Source organism: Eretmochelys imbricata, chromosome 9, assembly GCF_965152235.1.
Source record: "Eretmochelys imbricata isolate rEreImb1 chromosome 9, rEreImb1.hap1, whole genome shotgun sequence".
In the NCBI taxonomy this organism is placed as follows: domain Eukaryota; kingdom Metazoa; phylum Chordata; order Testudines; family Cheloniidae; genus Eretmochelys; species Eretmochelys imbricata.
In genome coordinates this window covers 58,336,455-58,362,609 of record NC_135580.1, presented here as the reverse complement: position 1 = coordinate 58,362,609, position 26,155 = coordinate 58,336,455, and the positions used below count along the sequence as shown (strand labels likewise).

Genomic DNA, 26,155 nt, shown 5'->3' with positions numbered 1-26,155 from the left:
CAGGGTATCACCAGGCAGGTGATGATATGCTCCACACCAGTGGCTGTGTCTTATGGCTCCATGCTATAACAGCAGGAGCTCTGAGCAGAAATGCTTCCCACGCGCTCCACTGCAGCAGACAACTTTGGTCACCAAACTGTCCTTACAATAGCTATTTTCTGACCAGTGGCATGCTCATTTTCAGAAATCTCTGAATTCTCTCTGCGACTCTGGGGTGACTCATTCAAGATAGGAAGCAGGGGCTGTGTGCTGCGTGTGAGCTAATCCTCAGCATACTTAACACTTTCATGGCACTTATTATCTCAGAGCACTTTAGAAAGGGATTTTTGCCCCCATCTTACAGATAGAGAAACTGAGGCATGGAGAGGCGAAGGGACTAGCCCAAGATCACACTCAGTGTCAATGTCAGAGTGGATGAATCCACCATCTGACTTAAACAACAAGTACTTATTAGGGGGAAACAGCAGCAAACCAAACAAGCCACTTTCCATCAGAGTTTCCAGCTTCATCATTAAATCAAGATTGGATGCTTTTCTAAAATATGTGCTCTAGTTCAAACAGGAATTATTTGGGGGAAGTTCTATTGCCTGTGTAAAGAGAAAAGGAGTACTTGTGGCACCTTAGAGACTAACCAATTTATTTGAGCATAAGCTTTCGTGAGCTACAGCTCACTTCATCGGATGCATGAAGTGAGCTGTAGCTCACGAAAGCTCATGCTCAAATAAATTGGTTGGTCTCTAAGGTGCCACAAGTCCTCCTGTTCTTTTTGCGAATACAGACTAACACGGCTGCTACTCTGAAATATTGCCTGTGTAGTACAGGCGGTCAGACCAGGGTCACGTCTACACTAGGAGTTTAGGGTGTGATTCCGCCCTCATGTACACATGCGTGCTCGCTCTCAGTGAGCTAGCATGAGCACGAATAGCAGTGTAGCCATGGTAGCAGCAGCAAAGGCACTGATTTTCCATGCCTAGGACAAACCTACCTGAAACCGGTGGGTACATGACTAATCCGTGTCCCTGCTGCTGCTACCAATACTACTGCAGCTGCGCTGCCATTTATACTCACACTAGTTCGATGAGAGCTAGTGTTAGTATATGTACACGAGTAGGGAAATCACACCCCAAGCTCCTAGTGTAGACGTAGCCTACATGGTCTCTTCTGGCCTTGGAATCTGTGAAGCCTCCATTTTTGCTTAATCCCACAGACCAGCCTTTCTGAAATTTTCAGTATAGCCCCCCCTAGTTGCTGAATAGCATAACTGCAAGCAGTTATCATTACAGAGCACAGCTCCCCTGATTCCAAGGCTGGGGCTTGTGCCGTTGGCCCATACATGCAGCCAGAGCAGAATCGACCAGCACTGTGCACTGTGGCTGACAGTGGGTGCTGCTGCTACAATACTGAAGTGTGCAATGCTGTTCCAGGCAGAAGCATCATTCCCCGACCCCTGCTGGGGCTCAGCCTATGTCCTGAAGTATGAGGGCTGGCAGGAGATCTGTGAAAATAACTGAGTTTTTGGTTCAGTGGCCACATGGGAAAAGTCAATGAAGTTTAGTTTCAAGGTGGAAGGAAATGGCTTGGTTTTGAGCGGAGGTATTTTTTAACTTTTTTTAAAGTCAGCGTGAAGTGAAATTTGAAACAAACAAGTCAGTTCAAAGCCCAAATGGAAATGTTTTGGCTTCTTTCCAAGCTTTTTTTTTAAACTGAAACAATTCAGTAAATTTGACCTGAATTCACGACATGGTTTGGTCAACCTAAATCCACATTTTTCATTGAAAAAAAGTTTCATCCAATAAATTGCCCCCTGCTGTAATGGAGAGGCTTCACTTTTGTTTTCCTAGTGGATGCTCTAGCTCTAATCAGGAATCTCAGGGTGGGGATGGGAGGTGGGGGTGGAAGGGGGGAGGGGGAAGGGAAGGGCAGCCAGCCGGTAACAACATCCTTCCCTTCTGGAGAAAAAGCAAGTTGGTCAGGTTTTCTAATGAAATAACTTTATAGAATCATAGAATATTAGGATTGGAAGAGACCTCAGGAGGTCATCTAGTCCAACCTCCTGCTCAAAGCAGGACCAATCCCCAACTAAATCATTCCAGCCAAGGCTTTGTCAAGCCGGGCCTTAAAAACCTCTAAGGATGGAGATTCCACCACCTCCCTAGGTAACCCATTCCAGTGCTTCACCACCATCCTAGTGAAATAGTGTGTCCTAATATCCAACCTAGTCCTCCCCCACTGCAATTTGAGACCATTGCTTGTTCTGTCATCTGCCACCATTGAGAACAGCCTAGCTCCATCCTCTTTGGAACCCCCTTCAGGTAATTGAAGGCTGCTATCAAATCCCTCCTCACTCTTCTTTTCTGCAGACTAAACAAGCCCAGTTCCCTCAGCCTGTTGCGGTTTAAAGACAAGATAGGACAAAGCTTTAAGTAAACAAGCAAGCTGGTTTGCTAACGGGCTTTTGCCTGTTAGCTTTTTATTTATTTTTTTTTTTGGGTGTATTATATATTTTGATTGTAAAAGGCATTAATAAAGGAAATAATATGACTTTTATTAATATTTTTATTTATTAGTTTTTATTTATTATAATTTTTGTTTTTAGGCTTTGAGCCTAGTTTAAGGAAGCTTTTTATGGTTTATGTTTTTTGGGCGATTTGTTATGGTTTATGTTTTTGGACGGAGCAGTGTATGCACTGCTCCTACACAACATTTAGAGTGTGTCCTGAATGTTTCCAGGTGCATAAACTCTATATGAACCCTTCACTCAGCCTCTCCTCATAAATCATGTGCCCCAGCCCCCTAATCATTTTCGTTGCCTTCTGCTGGACTCTCTCCAATTTGTCCACATCCCTTCTGTAGTGGGGGGACACTACATCATCTCCAGTAGTAGGCTCTTACGCTGAGTCTGATTGAGAGATTCCCTGCTAAGGCATAGGGCAGTCATTTCCCCCACTCCTGTGCTGCAAGGACAGCAGCGCCCTCCATTGGCCCCTGGGAGTCTCTGGGCCAAAGAGAAGGAGCCATCCTCAATCTCCGTGTTTTTGTCTGAAGAGCTGATCTATTTATGATGGACTTTCATTGAGCCAAAGCAAACTCTTTGTCCCAGCAGCCCCCAATCAGCAAAGGACAGAGTATGGAAGGCCGACAGTAAAATTCTCCAGCTTCTCCTAAGTCCCCCAAACCATTCTTCCCCTCCATTTCACCAAGCATTCCCTCTCCTGCGCGACCTGTGCAAGGGCAGGGGACACCTGGAGATATTCCCTTGTTTACTATGGACCAAGCAGATCCCCTCTCCCCTGTCACACAGCCCTTGATGATACACAAAAATATCCATGACAAATCCATGAAACTCTGTAAGGAAATGGGGGAATAACACATGGAAAGCGAACTTGATCCAGAGGAGATGAGCCAGAGCCACAGCTTCAGATCAGGATCAGAATTGAAACTCCTGCCGATTTGGGGGTTGCTCACATCTGGGGTTCTAGCTCAGCCCACAAAAGTGAGAGGCCAGAGGTATGAAATTCAGACCCTTCCCTGGATCTCTGGGGCTTTCCCCAAAGGGCGGAGAGAGATTCAGATCTGAGCTGCCAGTGTGGGCCCTGCTCAGATGTTGATGTTTAAGGCAGATACTATGTATTTTAAAGTTGTGCCTAGTAGAGGGAAATAGGCCTCTTTTATCAGTGAATCTGAGGTCTCTCCCAACAACACTTGCTTTCCCTTAGTGAGAGTTGTGGAGTAGGGAAGGATGTGCTCTGGAGCTGGGGACTTTTTGCCTCCTGGACAGGATAATTAGATAAGTGATCTCTCCAACTGATGAAGCACAAGACACTTCCAGCCCATTTCCTGTGATAAAAGATCTCATGGGTGGGAGGTTACAGTAACAGAAGTGGAAGGATCTTTTCTGGGACATGAGCCCACAGCTCAGAGAGAGCTCAGGGCAGCATCTGGTCTGCTTGATAGCTGACAGGGGGACCTCATGCATGCTCTCCGATAGATTAGGATGCTGAGTCACAACTGGGAGGCCCTTGTGGAAATACCCTTGCCCCTCCAGCAGCTGCTGCACACACTCTGTCACTCCTCCTCAGTTCAGAACTCAGGAGGAGGAAGGAAAAGAGCCACGATAGAACTGCCCATTGGTGAGTGAAGCTGGCAACGGGGCTTGGTGTATCTTCATTAGAGAGGTCCTTCACCGTACACCAGTGGCTCTCCCACTGGATCGCCACCTGCTTCCACTCAGAGGTTCAATAGCAGCAGAGAACAGAGCAACTTGTTGCAGTGGAGAGCGGCTAGCAGTTTGAACAAGCAGAGAGGATGGCAAGCCAGTGGCACAGCCCTCGGAAGGAGCCCGAGATTGAGCTTTTCGTGAAGGTGAGTTTCAGAGACATGTACGCTTATGAATTCTGCACACTGGATTCACCCCAGGCAGGAAGGACAATGACCCACTAAACTCACCAGTTGCTTTTGATGAAGTTACCTGCAGATTTTTTTGCAAGTTCTTTATCATTTCAGAGTGGGGGGGCATTGTCCCATTTGCAATTGTCAGCGGTACATATGGTCAAATGGACCCGTGACTACATGTGTGTGTGCACAGCGGTTGGCAGAAAAGGGTGCCAAGCATGCCCAGACTGGAGGAATTCTGAGTCTGGGCTCTGCAGGGATCTATGCATTCTACTGCATAGTGCCAAAGGAACCGTCAGGTTATAAAGTTATCACGGGGATCAAGTTCTTTTGGTGTGATGTTGTGTTGTTAATTGTTGTTATGCTGATATAAATCATATGTACAGCAGTGTAAATATGGCATGTGCCTTACAGAGACAGATAAGGCGTGATCCTGTCCAGAAGAGATAACAGACAATAATACAAACACATTCATTCAATTTCTGCTTCTCTCCAAGTTGTGATTGCAAGACAGACTCTCTGAACTGCTCTGCCTCTCTTTTACTCTGTCTGTGTCAATTATTCAGCTGACAGTTGTTTTGCTGTGGAAATGTTTTCCCCTCAGTTAAGTGCTTTGGGGATGGATTTCCTTTGGAACACTTCAACTCCCCTCTTCAAAACATTCTTAACAGAAGTGGAGAGAGCAATAAATAAATCAGATATCCTGAATTTCCAAATGAATGTCTGAGAGAGAGACATGACCCTGAACAACTTCCATAACTTTAAATTCCCCGGCCCTGTGCTTGTTACTTGGCTGGCCATTGATTACACCATCACAGTAATAGAACAACACGTGACTTTATCTAGGGCATTTTGATGCAAACAGCAAATGCTCAAGATTTGAGGCTGCAAATATTGTTGAGATTCTGAGTCTTTTAAAAAGAAATGTTTAATGTTCTAAAAGTGTCATTTAAATGAGACAGGAGGTTTTATTCCCCAACTATTACAACGAATCCTTCCCGCAGCAAATAACAGAAGGCTATCTCGGTCTATGTTAGAAATCTAGGGACTCAGACTCCACTCTCATTGTTGATGTACAGGACTGTCCAAAGTAAAATTATTCAGGGTTAGGTAAAAGATATTATCTGTCCTTAACCTCTCAAAGCCTAGGCTAAGCTGCTGAACATAGATACTTCATTAAGATCATCTCCTGTTTACTGTCCTTCAATTGATAAAACCAAACTTGTCCCAGGGTATTTTGCTGGTGAATTCAATGCTTTTGTGGTTCCCTGTTTTATCACTGTTACCTAGCTAGTCTCTAACTATCTTAGGGAGAGGCAGGAATATGATACACAAGATTGTTTCAAAACTGCATCAGAATCAAGGGGCTTTTTATTAGAGAAGAGAAACAGAAAACAAACGGTTAGTCAGTACTTCCCCTAAAACTTACTTAATTTAGCAGTAAAAACCCCCCTTGGAACAAGTAGTACGGTGGTAAACTAACAGTCCCCTACTGTAACAGTCTCTGTGTTTTAACCATCTTTGGCAGGCAGGCTTTAATGAAACAGGGTCTGATCTAAAGGGGTGTTGAGCAACCACAGATCCCAATGGGAGTTGTAGGCACTCAGATCAGGAGCCAGATCCTGCTCCCCAAGTAACACTGGAGTAACTTTAGAATTACACCCCATTCACACCAGTGTTGGTGGGAGAGAATCTGGCCTTAAACCCCGACACTGTTTTGTGGGGGAGAAGAATCCTGTGAGATGCTGAGTGCTTCCCGCAAGGTGCCGAACACGTAGTTCCAAGCACCTTACAGGACTGGGTGCTTGGCACCTGGTCTAGTCTCCTGGCAGAGATATTGACCCATAGGACATGGATGGTGTGATGCAGCTGCCCTTTTACCTACCTTTGCTAATGTTTCCAGAGTGGCAGTTCCTGAAGATCTATTGGGAACTTCTTGGTCTTGATTTTTCTTCCTTGTAACTCATGCATCTTCAGATGGTAAAAGCTATTATTTGTGATCATTATTTCTATTCCTGAGGCATACGCTGTTGAGCCAGGCACTGTACAAACACATAGTAAGAGACAGTCCCTGGCATGGCCCCTGGGCATGTCTTCGTTGAAGTTCACTTGAGTTAGCCATACTCAATTTACCCCTCTGGAGTTAGCCTCACGTATGTGAGAACAGCCACACGGAGGACTAACACTTGAGCTGTTGTGTCCACACCAGCATACATTGCATTCACTCATGTGTGGCATGACGGCTGCTGGGGGCCATCCGATGGTTCTTTGCATTATTGTAGGCTGAGCCACTCTATGATCTCTTTGTCAGTGGGTTGTGGGGAAACTTGCCTCTCCTTTCTGGGCACAGGGGGAATTGTGGGAAGGTCATCAGAGAACTATCAGCACTCGAGTGACGCTAGCCTGCATTCACACTGCAGAGTGGTCATTCCAGCAGTTGACAAGTTGTACTAACTTGAGCTTTAACCCTATACCCACACTTTGGGCTCATCTACAGGAAGTAACAGCATCACCACACTAGAGTCAAAAGTTTTGTGTCCGGATGGGACTCGAGTTATAACTCAAGTCAACTTTGTGGTGAAGACAAGACAGACGGGGTGGGAGAAAGGAATGATTATCTCCATTTTATAGATGGGGAAGAGAGGCACAAAGACATTAAGGATGTATTTTAAAGACACCAAATTTCCCTTGATTTCCAGGGGGGTTAGTGCCTGAATACCTTTAAAAATCTGACTTGAAGTGACTTGCCCAAGGTCACACAGGAAGTCTGTGTCAGAACTGGTGATAGACTGGCCACTGCCTGAACTGTTAAACTAAGAGCCAAATCCTCAGCTGCTATGGATCAGTGCAGCGCCACTGAAGTTGGTGGAGCTACACCAATTTATATGAGTTAAGGATCTGTCTGTCTGTCACTGGACTGGCTTTTTTCTACAATCATCATTCTGTTGTTAGAATTCAGCTCTGTTTAACGTTACTCAGCTTTGGATTAATTTGTAAAAGAATAGAAAAAATATAGATCTTCCCTGTGCCCTCACTCTGGCACTTTGCTCCAATCAATTTCTATCCCTTCATTCCCCCTTGGTCGGCAAGATTGGTCCTCTCTTTGGGTCACCCAAGCAATAATCTTTCTGTGTCTGTGGCTCTCCCTCCCCAGTGGCTGTTCCTTAACTGTCACTGAACTCTCAAGCCTGGATGATATGGCTGCCCCCATTGCAATGGCAGGGAGAGCTCCTTCCAGCTCAGGAGTGTATTGTAAGGGGCCATTTATCAAATTGCAAATTGCACTAGCATGACGTGATATATGCCATCATGTGCCAGCAATGCCCCTCTGCCATGTACATTGGCCAAACCAGACAGTCTCTATGCAAAAGAATAAATGGACACAAATCAGATGTCAAGAATTATAACATTCAAAAACCAGTTGGAGAACACTTCAGCCTCCCTGGACACTCAATTACAGAACTAAAAGTGGCAATTGTTCAACAAAAAAACTTCAAAAACAGACTCCAGTGAGAAACTGCAGAACTGGAATTAATTTGCAAATTGGACACCATCAAATTAGGTCTGAATAAAGACTGGGAATGGATGTGTCATTATACAAACTAAAAACTATTTCCCCTTGCTAATTTTCCCCCCTACTGTTACTCACACCTTCTTGTCAACTGTTTGAAATGGGCCATCCCGATTACCACTGCAAAAGTGATTTTTCCTCCTGCTGATAATAGCCCACTTTATTTGATTTGTCTCATTAGAGTTGGTAAGGCAACCCCCATATTTTCATGTTCTCTGTATATATATATATATATATATATATCTTCCTACTGTATTTTCCACTCCGTGCATCTAATGAAGTGGGTTTTAGCCCATGAAAGCTTATGCCCAAATACATTGTTAGTCTCTAAGGTGCCACAAGTACTCCTCATTCTTTTTGCTGATACAGACTAATACGGCTATCACTCTGAAACCTGTCACCATTCTTTCAGTACCACTTGTATTGTAGCTGTGGAATTAGGAGACCATTCACTCCTTGCAAATAGGTCTCCATAAATCAGCAGGTAATGACTTCCAGCTGTCTGTGGCCTAGTCTGAATCCAAATCAGCCATCTAGCACCGAAAAGCTCAGCTTCTCATTATCAGTGGCTATAGGGTAGCCAGTCTCCATCTTAGGTTTACGGGTTTGGTATTTTTTCAATTCTCTGCAGTAGTAAAGATCTCGGAGAAAGGCAATAAAGCTCTCTAAGCTTTCAGCACCCAGAAGATTTTCCTCATTTGTAAATATGACTGTTTGAAAAGATTTTAGTTATTACCTTTTTTAAAATCAACAAGTAGGATTTTGTGAGCAGTCCAAATTATTTTCTTACACACCCATTAAAAGAGGGGGTGACAAACACAGCAGATAAGGGCATGAAGCGGAGGTGAGGCAGAAGAACGTCTGAGTGCTGGTAGATATACCAATTGATTTTTAAAAATCATATTAATCCATTTGTTCATAGTTAATCAGTTCATCCTATTTGGCCTACCTTTGTTGCCATAATTTCATTGTTTGTCTAACCTATAGGAGTTAGGCACCCAAATACTTTTGAGGATCTGGACCTAAATTACTCCATTTCTCTTAATTCTTTTATTGTGATTTCCTCCCCTCCCCCCCATTCTCTAAATGGTGTTTGCTTCAGCAGCAAGAGGGCACAGTCCTGCAAACACATGGGCTTGGCTTTCAGTCTCTGAATAGTCCTATTGACTTGGGTGGAAATGCTCAGGAGCTTAAAATTAGGCATGTATGCGTTTGCAGTGCTGAGGCCTTATAGTTATTAGTGGCTTATTCCGGTTCCATATGACTCTTGAGATGGAAATTATTGATTACACAGCTGTTTGATCAGAAATCGTATCAGAAAATACTCTTGGGAGAATATTCATTTGAATAGTTTCTTTTCAGCATAGTAAAGGTAAGGGGGGAACATTTTTAAATTGCCATTTTGTTTATTTAAACCTTCAACTTTCCTTGGTTTAATTCTGATGCACTAGTTGTCTTTACAAGAGTCTGATGGATCAGGGTAAAATTTCCAAAGGTGCCTATGTGAGCAGGGGCCTGATTTTCCAAGCTATGTAGGTGCAGGAGCCTAAAGCTGCAGACAGATACCTAGTGGGATTTCTGAAAGCCCTAAGCAGGCTGGGTGCCTCACTTCCACTGAAAGCCCATGGGAGTTGGGTGCCTAACTTGTGTGGGATTTTTAAAGTACCTCTTAGGCACCTAGCTGCATCTTTAGGCACCTGAGCACCTCTAAAGTCTGGCCCTTGACTTTCAATGGGACTGAGACTCCCCCAGTGCCTAAGCGTATGTCAACACTGCAATAAAACCCCTGCGGCTGGCCTGGGCCACCTGATTTATGGGCTTGGGCTGCGGGGCAGTAAGATTGCTGTGTAGACACTGGAGCTGGCCAATGCCAGCGAGTTAGGGGCCTAACGACCTTTAAAAATCTACCCTTAGGTACTTCTGAAAACGTCACCCTGAGAGCCCAGTGCGGCCTGCAGAGCCTGCTGTGCTGGGACTGATGCCCGAGAATGAGCCCAGCTTATGGATTTATAAATGTGGAACCCCCCAGCTGGTGTTATTACAGTCACTTTTCAGAGTAGAACCCCACTTGGAGAAGGGGCCAACAGTTTGAGAATTATCATAGCCTTGTATTGAACGATCCCGCCTCTCCTATACTGACCTGGGCTGGAGTCAACCCAGAGCCTTCCAAACACATGCAAGACTCCTGGAGGAGCCTGTCTAGATGTATTTGTTTATTAGGATTTCTACAGAGAATGAGGGGTGTAATCTGTGTCTGACAAGGTAGCCCCAGGACTTGCCCAGTAGGCTTGCAGTGTTCTTCATTTTTGTTGCACTGGCTGAAGACTGACTTTCGTTTTTAAAAAGGGAATTGTTTGTCTGGTTCATGGAAAATCTGAGCCTTTGGGAATTTATGCCTTGTCCCTTTAAATCAGCAAGTGAACAGCGAAAAGAAAACAAACTACTGTTTTCCTGGAACATGTTAGTGCATTTTCTCCCACACCCTCCCTCTTGAGTTTTTCCTCCTGCCAGTGAGGAGCCTCCCTTCCTGTTGAATCCATTATCAAACTCCATCCTCCTTTTGTGCCTCCCTCCCTGACTGCTACCACCAGTGCTGAGTGTACCAGCCTCCCCCTCCCTTTCGCGCTTCCTGTCTCAAGAGCCCCTGACAATCCAGCTTCTAGAGACAGGCTTTCCAAAAATATGGCAGCAAGGGGCACAGAGAGCTTTCATACTGCCTTCCCCTCTGACCCAGCTCCCACCAGGAAACAGAAACAATATCGCACTGGCTTACAAAAGAATCACCGTGAGTGGTGCTGGTTCATGAACCCAGCAGCCCCACTAGGGGCATGGCCCACCTGCTCTGATGACAATCAGTGTTGGTGCATTTCAGGTGCTCAGATACCATGGTGACAAGGGTGGTATAAATAGCTAGATTAAATTCAGTCTTTCAGGGGGTTGCTTAAGTGTGACTTGATAATGTTATGTTTGCTTTTGTATGCACTGGAGGGGTTCAATGCAGGCTTTCTGGGCTAGTGAATCCAGCCTATGGCCACTGCCACCTATAACTTATACCTCCCCCCCTTACACAACTCCTCTGACTTAGCTCCCCAAGTCTGTGTGAAAGTTAGTGTACTAGGGGCTAATTACCTCCTGCTTTGCCTCATGTGTGATCATTCACAATTGTGCAAATGAGCTGTGAACTGTCACCAGATCAGAATGCTAGGCCTACATCCATGGCCCCGGCAAAGCTCAGAATGGCATGGGTGCTGTAGTGGCCACTGCACTTCCCCGGTACTAGGCTGTCTATGCACTCGGCTTCCCCCACCTCTCCCCTTCATCTTCCCCATGTAATTTCAAACAGCCTGATGCCCTGTCTCTGTAATGGACCCTCAACCTCTAACCACCCCCAGACTTCTGGGAAGGGATTTCCAAAATACAGACACAAACCTAGATCTGAATTTCATGCTTAGGTGTCTCTCTGTTTAATGGGATGGACTGGACCCCTGAATCCTAACATATCCCTTAAAAAACCTAAACACATATGCAAACGGTGTAGCCTGGGCCTATATCTAGATAGACTATAAATGTGCCATGTGACTTAAATTATAATTGCTATGAGAACCATCTGAGCATCTCCCATCTCTGGTCCATTTGAAATCTCAACAATAATGTTGCATTGAATCTCCTTTTCTAAAAAAATGGAGAGAAAGGCACCTTTGATGATCTGGGCCTAACTCCCAATGAAACCAGTGAATCACCTGTTATGCTGCCACTGCCTGTTTACCAAGCCCGGAGCTGTGCTAGCAGCTACTTGCCCAAAGCCACTTGCAGAGGCCCAGCTGTGGGAGACATCTGATGCCCAGTGAGCAGCATTGGTCTATTTTGCTCCTTCTGCAGGCTGGCCTGGATGGCGAGAACATTGGGAATTGTCCCTTCTGCCAGCGTCTCTTCATGGTTCTGTGGCTCAAAGGTGTCAAATTCAACGTGACCACAGTGGACATGACAAGGTAAGGGAACAGAGGTAATTCTTGCCAGTGAGACATCCAGAGTACACAGCAGGAAAGCTCAGGGCTGCCCCTTGGTTTGTGTGGACCAACAAAGTCTCTAAGGTGCCACAAGTACTCCTCTTCTTTTTGCGGATACAGACTAACACAGCTGCTACTCTGAAACAAAATCTTAGTGTCATGTGGCTCAATTGCTCTTCAATCTACACTTCAGATCTTTCCCGCTGTCAGCATCACGTTCCTTTCATTACATCTGCCACGTCACTGGCATAGATGTAGTTGACTGGCATCATTACGAGGTCTAGCTGTGACCAAATTCTCGCCTCACTTATGCGCCCTCCCCCCCACCCCTGCTGTCCTCCATGGAATTACACAGGGGATAAGCCTGCAGGGAATTTGGCCCCAAAATCAAAGTTCAGGCCATTGTACCTTAAGCAACTGGGGACACAATGTGAACAACAAACATTTGTCCATGGAAATTCATGCAAGATGTCCTGTAGTGACAGGGCCATGACAAGATGGCAGTCAGCCCTCTTGGCAAATTGAAATGACTACACATATCCCATGGGCTGCCAAAATGGATATCCCAATGGCCAGCAAAGTCAACGGGAGCTGTGAACTCAGGGTATAATTTGGCCCTTTATCTAGGGTGCTCCCTCTGCTGATCAGCATGGCTCTGGCTCCAAAACACGGGGCCCATGATTCCTTTTCACCACTGTGTCTCCTCCATGTACTAATCTGTGTCTCTCACTATTTGATGCCTTCACCATGTGGTGTTTAAGAGCAGGTTGGACAAACACCACTCAGGGATGTTCTAGGTTTACTGGTCCTGCCTCAGTGCAGGGAGCTGAATTAGATGACCTCTCAGGGTCCCTTCCTGTCCTACCATTCTATGTTCTTCTTGGTGGTTGTGCATGGTGGTGAGATGAGATTGTGACACTGCACTTGCAGTGAGGCCTTCACCTCAGCAGTGAATCCCTCTTTTTTTTTTTAAAAAAAAAATTCATTTCAGGAAACCTGAAGAACTGAAATCTCTGGCTCCAGGGACCAACCCTCCATTCTTATTGTTCAACAAGGAGCTGAAAACAGACTTCATTAAGATCGAGGAGTTCCTGGAGCAGATGCTGGCACCTCCTAAGTATTTAATATCATAGTATTATGTACTTCTTTGCCACCTTCCAGCCAGGAGATATGAACTGCCACCAGATCAGAACACTGGGCCTAGATCCGTGGCTATGACAAAGCTCGAATGGCATGGGTGCAGTAGTGGCCATTACACTTACCCAATTCTGGGCTTTCCCCGCCTCCCCTCTCACTCCTTGCACTTTGCAAACATTGATCGGTTCAGCAATGGTACTCATCTTGTTATCTTGTGTGGCGGGGGCACGGACAGAGGCACAGAGAGGGACTGGGAGCCAGTGGCAGCCAGAATTTTGGAGCCCTGGTTCTAGTCCCTTGCTCTGAGCAATGTATTGCTCTCTCCATGAAGGTATTGCTCAGGCCAAGGTACTGCTGTGTGTCCATGGGAAGAAGCAGAGATAGGCTTTTGCCTAGTGTGAGACCGTTGGTTTAAGGTTGTGACCCCCCACCCCCTTCCTCTATGAATAGCTAAGCAGCAAGGAAACAGTTTGGCCTGTGAAATAACACAATGGAAGGAAATTCACTGTGTGATCTCTGGATGCAGGCGAAGAGGGAAAGGGGCTCGACAGGCAAGCCACAGGGGTGGGGGATGTGGTGAGAACGTGCAGGTGGATCGGTTTAGAGTCCCAAGAAGCAGATGCCGTTATTTTTGAAGCAGGGGAGGGGAAGGGATTCAAAAACCTTTTTTCTGCTTGTTTTTGAAAGGGGCAGGTGCACGTAGCTGAGCCAAAGCGAACACTCCAGCCCAGGGGTTAGGAATGCAGCCAGCTCCTGGCCGAGCGGTTATGATGCGCTCACTCTTGGCTCTCTCCCCGACCGTTCGCTGCGGTGGTAAACAGGAGACACCTTAAAGGGCCGGAACAGTTCACAGCTGGGGCTTTAGGCCAGATCCTGAGCTGTAGAAAGCTGCGTGGCTCTCCCGAGTCTCCCCCCCTTACGCCCCTGATGAGTTACCAGATGTTGCTGGCTGCATGGCTGTCTGGATGGAACCCAAAGCAACACTCTTTGGATAGGAGGGAGCAGAATCCTAGCCCAGGGTTCCTCCTTCAGCTCCATATTGCCCTGAAAACTCCCCTTTGTGCCTAGTCAGACTTTGGGTCATACCTAGCTAGAGGTCATCACTGCATGACCCTTTCCACATTGCACCCACGTCCCAAGCAAGCTGGCATGCGGGCACTCCAGGAGCTCATGCTAGAGGAATCCAAGGTACCCTCTAAGTCCTAGGGCCAGATCTGCAAACGAGCTCAGCACATTGGGCACATGTTGGGTGCTGGGATCTTTTGCAAATCTGTCCACAGTGGCGGGGACTGAGCCCCTCTGAAAGCCCTGGCCTGAGAGGCCTAATTCCTATGGGAGTTAGGGGCTGAAATGCCTCTGGAGGAGTGCACCCTTAGCGACCATGGGACACACCAACGCTCAAGGCTCAAGCGTTTCACTGGGCGACTGCTGAGCACATGAAACACTGAGGCTTTGCTCTCCATCCTCACTCACCTCACAGCTTTCAGCCCAGAAGGCACAGCACAGAGATGAGGCAGGTGTGAGTCTCAACTCAGTGCAATGGCATGGTGCAGTCCTGCCTTCTCCTCTCCCAGACAAGAGTACTTAGACCAACGGCTTATAGATTAACTCCTGTAGAGAGTTCAAAGCTCTTTAGCCCCTCAAGTCTTCCCCTTCTTCTGGGAGCTAATTCAAGCCTCTTCCCCTAAACTCAGGAGTCCCACAGCCTCCTCCATGGCCTGAGTAATAATCCAGGCAGGCTTACTTCCCTTGCATTTTCAGAGTCCGCTAGCCCCCATCCTGCCCTGGGAAAGCTCAGCCAGCAGTAGTGCTGATCTCCTGTGGAACCTCCTCTAGGTGCACCCGCCGCCACCTGAACTACCTTTCCCCAGGTCCAGGCACTCGTTAGCTGCCAACCAGCCGCCTGGGCATGGCATTAATAACCTACAGGTGGGCTGAGCTGGGGTTGCTCTCCTTAAAGGGGACAGCCATACTGTGACAAACACACTCATGGGAAAAAGCATATTACCTGCCCAGATGGTCTGGTCTAGTTACAGGACAGGACCCCTTGCCAGGAGAGGTTTTGATACCTGCAACAGTGTTATGTTGGGACACCCTTCAACCTTCTTCTCTCATGCCTCACCCCAGGCCACTGGATAGGTACTGGAGCCGCTAGCCTGCGCTGCTACAGCTTTGCTGCTATTGCTGCCGGAGCTAGCTAGGTCAGAACCGGCTCGGGTCTGTCTACACGGGCTGCATTCCCCGCTCTGACTGCAGTGTTGACAGACCTTGAGTCTGGCAAAGCCCATCTTGGGGCCAGTGCAGGGCTGGGCCTAACACAACAGCTGAGCTGATATTGGCATGCAGGGTGTACTGGGATACCTCGAGAACAAAAGGCATTTCCCCATGGGAGCTGTGTGAGTTTCCATCTCCCCCTCAGTGCCAATCTGTGCACACCTATCTAAAGCCAGCATCCTGGAAGTGCCAGCAGAGCTCAGAGCTTCCCTCTATCCCTTGGGCAGGAAGCTAGATGAGGTTGATCATTGCAGGGCTTTATGCTTTTGAACCCATCTCAGTCCTCGTGGGTTTTATAGTCACTAGAAGAGAATGCAGCTGAGTATCCTTCTAATGGCAGAGTGAATTCTCCATATATGACTCTGTGCATTTATCTGTTTAAGGTACCCACACCTGAGCCCCAAATACAAGGAGTCCTTTGATGTGGGCAGCAACATCTTTGCCAAGTTCTCTGCATACATCAAGAATCCCCACAAGGAAGCAAATGAGAGTAAGGAACCCTGGGGTATTTTTATTTATTATTCTGAGTCCATCATTTCCCCTGGAAATTTACTTCCCTGGATCCTGAAGCAAAACCTATTAGAAAAATAGCTCGCTCAGCCAAGGGGATCCAGAGGGTGTCTCAGCTGTCCACAGTTCCTGAAGCTGGGGATGTTGGTGCACAGAATGGGAGCTACAGAACTTCCAGGAGAGGTGGGAGGAATGCCTCTCAGCAGCAGCGGCAGGGATCTAAAGGTGCTGAGTATTGGTGACAACTCCTGTGTGCAGGATTCCTGCTCTTTGAGGGGCATCCTATGGCTGGGCTGGAGTCCCCGCTGTCTCCCACACTCCACCCACCCAAGTGATGCCCCTGGCAATTAAAGCAATAAAGTGGAAGGACAGAAGCAACCCTGCCTTTCACCCAGCACCATTTGAGGATCATGATCCATAGCTTGTGCTGTAAAGGCCTGGAAGCAGCATAGCATCAGGATAGGTGGCTGCTAAAGGAGCAGCTCTGATAGCTCTGCCTGCACAGAGCCCTGTTCTGTACACACTCTGAGCAGTTCTGGCACACCCTACTGGGGGCAGCGGGACATCGCACTGTGTTTGGTGGATCTGGGCTTGGGGAGGCCGTCTACCACTGGTTTGGCCAACCCCCTCTAACCAGTCCCTCTCAGAGAAGGTGGCAATACGTATTAGGGGCATGTTCAGATCCTATAGCTCTTTGGAAGGTGCCGAAAGGATATATTCTGGGTTTTCTCCACCAAAATCCCAACAGTGGTCCCAGGTGGAAACCCCTCTTCAAGTATGGCCCAGCTCAATGGTACAAGTATCAGGGACTTGTCTATGAGGGTGGAGATTTTTTTGGTGGGGGCAGGGCGTGGATTGTGTCTATACCTACACATTGGGGCAGGTTCATTATCTATTACCTAGGGGTGACAGTGGACGAGAAGCTGGATATGAGTCAGCAGTGTGCCCTTGTTGCCAAGAAGGCCAATGGCATTTTGGGATGTATAAGTAGGGGCATAGCGAGCAGATCGAGGGATGTGATCGTTCCCCTCTATTCGACATTGGTGAGGCCTCATCTGGAGTACTGTGTCCAGTTTTGGCCCCACACTATAAGAAGGATATGGATAAATTGGAGAGAGTCCAGCAAAGGGCAACAAAAATGATTAGGGGTCTAGAACACATGACTTATGAGGAGAGGCTGAGGGAGCTGGGATTGTTTAGCCTGCAGAAGAGAAGAATGAGGGGGGATTTGGTAGCTGCTTTCAACTACCTGAAAGGGGGTTCCAAAGAGGATGGCTCTAGACTGTTCTCAATGGTAGCAGATGACAGAACGAGGAGTAATGGTCTCAAGTTGCAGTGGGGGAGGTTTAGATTGGATATTAGGAAAAACTTTTTCACTAAGAGGGTGGTGAAACACTGGAATGCATTACCTAGGGAGGTGGTAGAATCTCCTTCCTTAGAGGTTTTTAAGGTCAGGCTTGACAAAGCCCAGGCTGGGATGATTTAACTGGGAATTGGTCCTGCTTCGAGCAGGGGGTTGGACTAGATGACCTTCTGGGGTCCCTTCCAACCCTGATATTCTATGATTCTATGATTCTATGATCTCATGCCAGGAGCCCTGACTCTGATCTCAGATGGGCTGGTGTAGATCAAGAGTAACTCTACTGAAATCAGTGGAGTTGCAGTAAAACTGGTGGGTGTGAGAGCAGAATCTGCTCAAGGTCTTTCACACTAACACTGCGGTTTCTCCTTGGGTGCAGATTTTGAGAAGGCTTTGCTGAGGGAGTTCAAACGCCTGGATAACTACCTGAACAACCCACTCCCTGAAGAAATCGACCAGGACAGTACCGAAGAAGTCCTGGTCTCCAACAGGAAGTTCCTGGATGGGAACAGGCTGACATTAGCTGACTGCAATCTGCTACCCAAGCTGCACATCATCAAAGTAAATCCACCTGCTAGCTACAGAGGCCACAACCTCTGGGTCAAAGGGCAGCCAGCACACGAAGTATGGGATTTTCAAAAGTGCCTTCATGCCCAGGGAGTGCAAGGTCCTGTGACAGTTAGCAGGACTTGTGCTCCTAAATCACTTAGGCCTACCTCCTCATTGAGATCAATGCCAGTTAGGCACATGAGTACCTTTGAGGATCTGGGCCTTAGGGGCTTGGGAGAATCCCCTCCCAAAGCAGTACAGGTTCCTTTACACTCCCAACTAGAGCCAGCTCACCATATCTGACCTTGTGAAGCTTTGGGGAGCTGAGGCACTGTCCAATTCCAGCTCAGAATATTCTGACTCAAGCCTGTCTGTACTCATCCCCTTTGGCGCCATCCCCTGCTCTCTGTCTCGCCTGTCCATTCAGTAGGGCATTTAGCTGAGCAGTGGACTGGCAAGGGAGGCTAGAACAGCTGAGCCAGGTCTGAGCATTAAACATGGGTGAATTTCATCCCAAGGAGAGTGAAGGAAGCTCTATCACTCGCGGGATCTAAAGCTAAACAGGAAAAGCACAGGAGAGAAACCTGTAGGGACAACCCCACTCCAGCCCCTGCTCTTCGTGAGGGACCAACAGTACTAGCCAGACCCAAACACAGTACTGTCAACCAAAGTCTGGGCAGCTCCTGGCTAGCTCTCAAAGGCAATGTCCCAAGTAAAGGTTTCACCCCTTCTGTCCAGTGTGAAGCTCTGATGTTATTTTCAGGAGTATGGCTTTCACAGCCAGTACTTTTGGAAGCGCTGGGACACCTTTGTGTCTCTGGTTCAAAGCCAGACTGGGTGGACAGCTCCCCTCCTGCCTGCAACCCTCCCTTGCTTCTGGAGTTAACAGCCTTGAACCCATCGATCTCATCCATGATGAACAATAAGTTTGAAATTAGGGAGAGGATTGCTGCAGAAACAGAGCACATTGTAAACTGCAGCAGACTTTATATATACACAGAGAATATGAAACAATACCTCCTCCCACCCCACTGTCCTGCTGGTAATAGCTTATCTGAAGTGATCATCAGGTTAGGCCATTTCCAGCACAAATCCAGGTTTTCTCACCCTCCACCCCCCCACACAAATTCACTCTCCTGCTGGTGATAGCCCATCCAAAGTGACAACTCTTTACACAATGTGCATGATAATCAAGTTAGGCCATTTCCTGCACAAATCCAGGTTCTCTCACTCCCTCACCCCCCTCCAAAAACCCACCCCCATACACACACAAACTCACTCTCCTGATGGTAATAGCTCATCCAAACTGACCACTCTCCAAGTTTAAATCCAAGTTAAACCAGAACATCTGGGGGGGGAGGGGGTAGGAAAAAGCAAGGGGAAATAGGCTACCTTGCATAATGACTTAGCCACTCCCAGTCTCTATTTAAGCCTAAATTAATAGTATCCAATTTGCAAATGAATTCCAATTCAGCAGTTTCTCGCTGGAGTCTGGATTTGAAGTTTTTTTGTTTTAAGATAGCGACCTTCATGTCTGTGATTGCGTGACCAGAGAGATTGAAGTGTTCTCCGACTGGTTTATGAATATTATAATTCTTGACATCTGATTTGTGTCCATTTATTCTTTTACGTAGAGACTGTCCAGTGTGATCAATGTACATGGCAGAGGGGCATTGCTGGCACATGATGGCATATATCACATTGGTGGATGTGCAGGTGAACGAGCCTCTGATAGTGTGGCTGATGTTATTAGGCCCTGTGATGGTGTCCCCTGAATAGATATGTGGGCACAATTGGCAAAGGGCTTTGTTGCAAGGATAAGTTCCTGGGCTAGTGGTTCTGTTGTGTGGTATGTGGTTGCTGGTGAGTATTTGCTTCAGGTTGCGGGGCTGTCTGTAGGCAAGGACTGGCCTGTCTCCCAAGATTTGTGAGAGTGTTGGGTCATCCTTTAGGATAGGTTGTAGATCCTTAATAATGCGTTGGAGGGGTTTTAGTTGGGGGCTGAAGGTGACGGCTAGTGGCGTTCTGTTATTTTCTTTGTTAGGCCTGTCCTGTAGTAGGTAACTTCTGGGAACTCTTCTGGCTCTATCAATCTGTTTCTTTACTTCTGCAGGTGGGTATTGTAGTTGTAAGAAAGCTTGACAGAGATCTTGTAGGTGTTTGTCTCTGTCTGAGGGGTTGGAGCAAATGCGGTTGTATCGCAGAGCTTGGCTGTAGATGATGGATCGTGTGGTGTGGTCAGGGTGAAAGCTGGAGGCATGCAGGTAGGAATAGCGGTCAGTAGGTTTCCGGTATAGGGTGGTGTTTATGTGACCATTGTTTATTAGCACTGTAGTGTCCAGGAAGTGGATCTCTTGTGTGGACTGGACCAGGCTGAGGTTGGTGGTGGGATGGAAATTGTTGAAATCATGGTGGAATTCCTCAAGGGCTTCTTTTCCATGGGTCCAGATGATGAAGATGTCATCAATATAGCGCAAGTAGAGTAGGGGCTTTAGGGGACGAGAGCTGAGGAAGCGTTGTTCTAAATCAGCCATAAAAATGTTGGCATACTGTGGGGCCATGCGGGTACCCATAGCAGTGCCGCTGATCTGAAGGTATACATTGTCCCCAAATGTGAAATAGTTATGGGTAAGGACAAAGTCACAAAGTTCAGCCACCAGGTTAGCCGTGACATTATCGGGGATAGTGTTCCTGACGGCTTGTAGTCCATCTTTGTGTGGAATGTTGGTGTAGAGGGCTTCTACATCCATAGTGGCCAGGATGGTGTTATCAGGAAGATCACCGATGGATTGAAGTTTCCTCAGGAAGTCAGTGGTGTCTCGAAGGTAGCTGGGAGTGCTGGTAGCGTAGGGCCTGAGGAGGGAGTCTACATAGCCAGACAATCCTGCTGTCAGGGTGCCAATGCCTGAAATGATGGGGCGCCCAGGATTTCCAGGTTTATGGTTCTTGGGTAGTAGATAGAATATCCCAGGTTGGGGTTCCAGGGGTGTGTCTGTGCGGATTTGATCTTGTGCTTTTTCAGGAAGTTTCTTGAGCAAATGCTGTAGTTGTTTTTGGTAACTCTCAGTGGGATCATAGGGTAATGGCTTGTAGAAACTCGTGTTGGAGAGCTGCCGAGCAGCCTCTTGTTCATATTCCGACCTATTCATGATGACAACAGCACCTCCTTTGTCAGCCTTTTTAATTATGATGTCAGAGTTGTTTCTGAGGCTGTGGATGGCATTGCGTTCCGCATGGCTGAGGTTATGGGGCAAGTGATGCTGCTTTTCCACAATTTCAGCCCATGCACATCGGCGGAAGCACTCTATGTAGAAATCCAGTCTGCTGTTTCGACCTTCAGGAGGAGTCCACCTAGAATCCTTCTTTCTGTAGTGTTGGTAGGGAGACTTCTGTGGATTAGTATGTTGTTCAGAGGTATTTTGGAAATATTCCTTGAGTCGGAGACGTCGAAAATAGGATTCTAGGTCACCACAGAACTGTATCATGTTCGTGGGGGTGGAGGGGCAGAAGGAGAGGCCCCGAGATAGAACAGCTGCTTCTGCTGGGCTGAGAGTATAGTTGGATAGGTTAACAATATTGCTAGGTGGGTTCAGGGAACCATTGCTGTGGCCCCTTGTAGCATGTAGTAGTTTAGAAAGTTTAGTGTCCTTTTTCTTTTGTAGAGAAGCAAAGTGTGCATTGTAAATGGCTTGTCTAGTTTTAGTAAAATCCAGCCACGAGGAAGTTTGTGTGGAAGGTTGTTTTTTTATGAGAGTATCCATTTTTGAGAGCTCATTCTTAATCTTTCCCTGTTTGCTGTAGAGGATGTTGATCAGGTGATTCCGCAGTTTCTTTGAGAGCGTGTGGCACAAGCTGTCAGCATAGTCTGTGTGGTATGTAGATTGTAATGGATTTTTTACCTTCAGTCCTTTTGGTACGATGTCCATCTGTTTGCATTTGGAAAGGAAGATGATGTCTGTCTGTATCTGTGCAAGTTTTTTCATGCAGTTGATAGATTTCCACTCCATACGGCTAAATGCAGTGCCTTGCATAATGACAGGTTTCAGAGTAACAGCCGTGTTAGTCTGTATTTGCAAAAAGAAAAGGAGTACTTGTGGCACCTTAGAGACTAACCAATTTATTTGAGCATGAGCTTTCGTGAGCTACAGCTCACTTCATCGGATGCATACCGTGGAAACTGCAGCAGACTTTATATATACACAGAGAATATGAAACAATACCTCCTCCCACCCCACTGTCCTGCTGGTAATAGCTTATCTAAAGTGATCATCAGGTTAGGCCGTTTCCAGCACAAATCCAGGTTTTCTCACCCTCCTCTAAGGTGCCACAAGTACTCCTTTTCTTTTTGCAAATACAGACTAACACGGCTATTACTCTGAAACAGAGCACAGTGTGTAATAGCCATCCCTGACATGCTGGATGGATGAGCCAAGAAAGCTGAGATTTTGAGCTTCAAATCTGGCTGTCTTCTTCCTCTGAATGAGGGTATTGATCCAGAAGGGACAGGAGGGATTTGTGGGAACTCAGTGGACTTCACTGTTTCATCCACTTCATGATTTTCACTCCCGCTCTTACATGGATTGCCTTGGCCAACCTTTAGGGGGCACCCTGGGAGTTCCAAATCAAGATTAGTTGCTCATGGAGTCCTGTTTGGTCCAACATGCTACAGTGGAACCTCAGAGTTACGAATGCCTTGAGAATGGTTGTTCGTAACTCTGAACAAAATGTTCTGGTTCTTTCAAAGTTTACAACTGAACAGTGATGTAACACAGCTTTGAAACTTTACTCTGCAGGAGAGAAATGCTGTTTTTAACCATCTTAATTTAAATGAAACAAGCACAGAAACAGTTTCTCTACCTGGTCAAAAATTTTTTTTAAACTTTCCTTTTATTTTTTTAGTAGTTTACATTTAACACATCATTGTAATGCCTTTTTTTTTTTTTTTTTTTTGTCTGCTGATGCCTGATTGCATACTTCCAGTTCCAAATGAGGTGTGTGGTTGACTGATCAGTTCGTAACTCTTAGGTTCTACTATAGCACCTATAGGCCCCAGCTGAGACTGGGGCCCCATTGTGCTGGGCATGGCCCAAGGTGGGATTATTGTCCCCATTTTACAGCTGTGAACTGAGGCACAGAGAGATTAGGTGAGTTGCCCAAAGTTGCCCAGGGAACCAATGATGGAGCTGGGAAGTGAATCCTGAGTTTCTGCATGCCAGACCAGTGCTTTAACAACAAAGCCTGTGGGCTTCCAGGTCCATGGGGCCAGATCTTATCCTGATACCCAGAAGTCTAATAATCACCTGCATTTTCTCACCCTTCACCCGTCTAGATTGCTGCCAAGAAATACCGTGACTTCGAGATCCCAGCGGAAATGACAGGCATCTGGCGCTACCTCCACAATGCCTACTCCCGTGATGAGTTCAGCCACACATGCCCAGCCGACGAGGAGATAGAACGCACCTACGCCAGCGTTGCCAAGAAGATGACCTAGGGGGCAGCTGGTTTTTGAAACCCCTCTTTCCATTGGAAACACTGCCATGAAACCTGCCTTCTTCTGAATGGCCACGCCAGTAGAACAGCCCAGTCCTGTCACCTGCAAACATTCAGGATCTAGGAACTGCAGGAATCATTATGATGTAATTAGTAACTGCCTTTCAGAAATAACCCCGTGCTTCCAGCTGCTGCAGCTACCCTACTCATGTGTAGATTGACTGCACCCTGATTGTACAGCTATAATCATTGCATGTATAGAAATGGCACCACTCAGCTGCCAAGGCAGCTGCTTTGTCATTCCTTAGAGGCTAGGATTCCCAACCATTTTGTGGGCTCACCAATGTTTATTGTGCAAAACTGCGCAGAGCTGGTGACCATGTGGCATAGTGCGGTTTAAGTATCACCCTTTTGAATCTGGAGGGTGGGATACAAATGATGTCTTAGATCCCAGAAAAATGGGTTTTTACAGATGCATAGAGTTTAGGCCAGAAGACACCATCAGATCATCTAGACTTACCTACCCTGTATAACACAGGGCATTACATTTCACCCACTTACCCCTGCTTTGAACCCAATCACTTGTGTTTGGCTAAAGTATATTTCTGGAAAGGCATTTGAAGACATCGAGAGATAGCACAGGGCTGCACCAGCGGGGGCTGCTCTAGGTCAGGAATGAGGTGCCCTGGAGGAGCTGTGTGAAGGCTCTAGAATGGGAGGCTCTGCAAGTCACAAACATACCAACAACAGACACTGAACTACAGTGCCTTCCCCTCCTCCGATACCAGGTTTCCATTGCTCTGTCTCCAATGACTTCAGCGGAGCTCCTCCTGAGGCATGTAGGTGTAGGTTCGAAGTGGATCAGGCTCACACATATCACAATCTCAATACAGAGCACCAGCAGCAAAGAGCCATTTCTTATACAAAGTTCACCTGGTAAGTGTCAGTGATCAGCTTGGAAACTCTTGCAAGAGAACTGCCCCGTCTTACTCCTGGAATGTGGACTGCTAAGACTTAGGTGCTCCATCTCCAGATCTCCCTGACCCCCCGCAGCAACACAGCTTGACCAGGAGAGGTTCCCCTTTCAGGTACAGGCAGTGCAGGAGTTTTCCATGATTGGGCAAGAGACTGTGAACTTTCTTTCCCCTGATCCCACACAAGCTGTACCCACCTGCCCAGCCAACCAGGGTGGACAAAAATTGATTTACTTTCTAAAACAAAAGGGTTTTTGTAATTGATGTGCAGCGTATCAAGGTCAAACTGTGTGTGCGTGTGCACAGAGCACCCAGGTCCATTTCTACCACTGGGTGAGCCTAGCACAGTTCCATTGAAAGGTGACTCCAGCTGAGGATCTGGCCTACGTAAGCATGGAGTGACTGATGCTGGCTCAAGAAGTATGACCCTTGAGGCCCTTTTCTACCACTGTGACCTTGGGAGTTGCTACTAGCTCCGGCATAGTCCAGGAGGCAAATGATAGAGGTTTCCTGGGAGGGGCTGGCTCAGTGCTCATGGCCACACTTTCCCCTCCTCCATTAGATTTGTGATGCTGGCGCCTCCTGCCAAAATCTGTACCCAGGAATCTGTCCCCTCTCCCCAAATAGTACAGAAGCTAATGGCAACATAGATATTCTGTAGAATGCAATGGCATGCCTATAATGTACTAAGCATTACAGATCTGCACTGGGCACTGAGATGGTAAAAGCCCCCTAGAAAACTCACTAAACTTCTCTCTTACTTGTACTTTTGCACTAAAAAGTGTGTACTCGCAATTCTGCTTTTGATATATTTGTTAGTTTCATTAAAGTGATAATAAACTTTATTTTATATACAACTTTCACAACCCGGCCCCAGACTGCTGTCCAGGAGACACTGAGAGCTAGAGAAGGCAGTAGAGCATAAAAAGGTGTCTGGTTGTGCTGGGAACATGAGAAAGTGAATATTAATTGCCCTTCTAAAATAAACAGTAATAATAACCTCCATTTTCTGTGCTGTCCCTTGTGCTGGATGGATCTCAACATGCTGTACAGACTAGAGGGATATAGACACCACCTGGAAGGCAGCCTGCTCTTGGGTGGCACACCGCATCTGCTCTGCATCCCCAGTTCTACAGGAATTCCACGGCCCCTGTAATTCCCTCAGAACCTGCAGAATGGGAGAAGCCACAGCTGCATAGCAACAGCTGTGGTATCCTTGATGATGTCACTCACTTGCATTAGGAACAGTGCAAAGGAAGGGGCCTGCTGACCACACGTTGGTTGAGGACATGGCCCTTCATAGGGCTCTCAGGCCCCTCAGTTTTGGCAGCATGGCTTGTCTCTTTGCTGTGCTGACATTAGTCCCCTGTTGATATCTGAAGTGCCCATGCCACCAGTGAGGGGTGCAGAGCATTTGGGGGTACTTACTGCTGGTCAGTAACCTCCACCCTTGCTTTCTGCACCATGTGCTTGGATTTGGGGGAGGAACACTCTGCATCCAGGGACTGATCCCTGACTTCTCCCCAAGGGGTAGGCCCCATCCCCCATTTCACCATGTCCATCACGGCGCCAATCCACGGCAAACATGAGTCTGTTCAGCAGCAGCAAGCTGTAGCCACTGGTGCTTTTAGCTCTTGAGGTCCCCAGTTCAGTCCCTGGTGTGCAAGGGCCTCCATGTTGCCTGAGCATTCTACACAGTGCCATCGGATGCCACCATGCAGCAGCATTTCCTGCCTTGCTGTGAGCCTGTTATGCTTCATTTACTTCCACCTGTTTCCTCTGTGCAATGCAAGGGAGGGAAGTAGAGGGGCCAAAGACACTAAACAAGATGGACTCAGAGAGTAAAGAGAAAGAGCCAAACGCACAAGAAATCAAGAACGTGTATTAAACA

The 26,155-nt window shown here is 47.0% G+C and overlaps 1 protein-coding gene across 2 annotated transcripts; it reads left to right on the top strand.

Moving 5' to 3' along the window:
- The first annotated feature begins 4,024 nt into the window (after positions 1-4,024).
- Positions 4,025-25,269, top strand: CLIC2 (chloride intracellular channel 2). 2 transcript variants are annotated; one of them, XM_077825977.1, is made up of 6 exons: positions 4,035-4,362; positions 11,843-11,952; positions 12,962-13,087; positions 15,765-15,871; positions 17,631-17,812; positions 23,130-25,269. In XM_077825977.1, the coding sequence occupies exons 1-6, from the start codon at positions 4,306-4,308 to the stop codon at positions 23,289-23,291; spliced, it is 744 nt and encodes a 247-aa protein (XP_077682103.1). In that variant the 5' UTR covers positions 4,035-4,305; the 3' UTR covers positions 23,292-25,269. The 2 variants fall into 2 exon arrangements, with proteins under 2 accessions (XP_077682104.1, XP_077682103.1); XM_077825978.1 differs by lacking the exon at positions 12,962-13,087 and having other exon boundaries at positions 4,025-4,362.
- The last annotated feature ends 886 nt before the right edge of the window (positions 25,270-26,155 follow it).

What these genes read in the sequence shown, in the direction of transcription:
- CLIC2 (XM_077825977.1), top strand. Translation starts at nt 4,306, where the DNA reads ATGGCAAGCCAGTGGCACAGCCCTCGGAAGGAGCCCGAGATTGAGCTT. An exon ending in AGATTGAGCTTTTCGTGAAG is followed by an intron (nt 4,363 to 11,842) that starts GTGAGTTTCAGA and finishes CTCCTTCTGCAG; the next exon opens with GCTGGCCTGGATGGCGAGAA. An exon ending in CCACAAGGAAGCAAATGAGA is followed by an intron (nt 15,872 to 17,630) that starts GTAAGGAACCCT and finishes CCTTGGGTGCAG; the next exon opens with ATTTTGAGAAGGCTTTGCTG.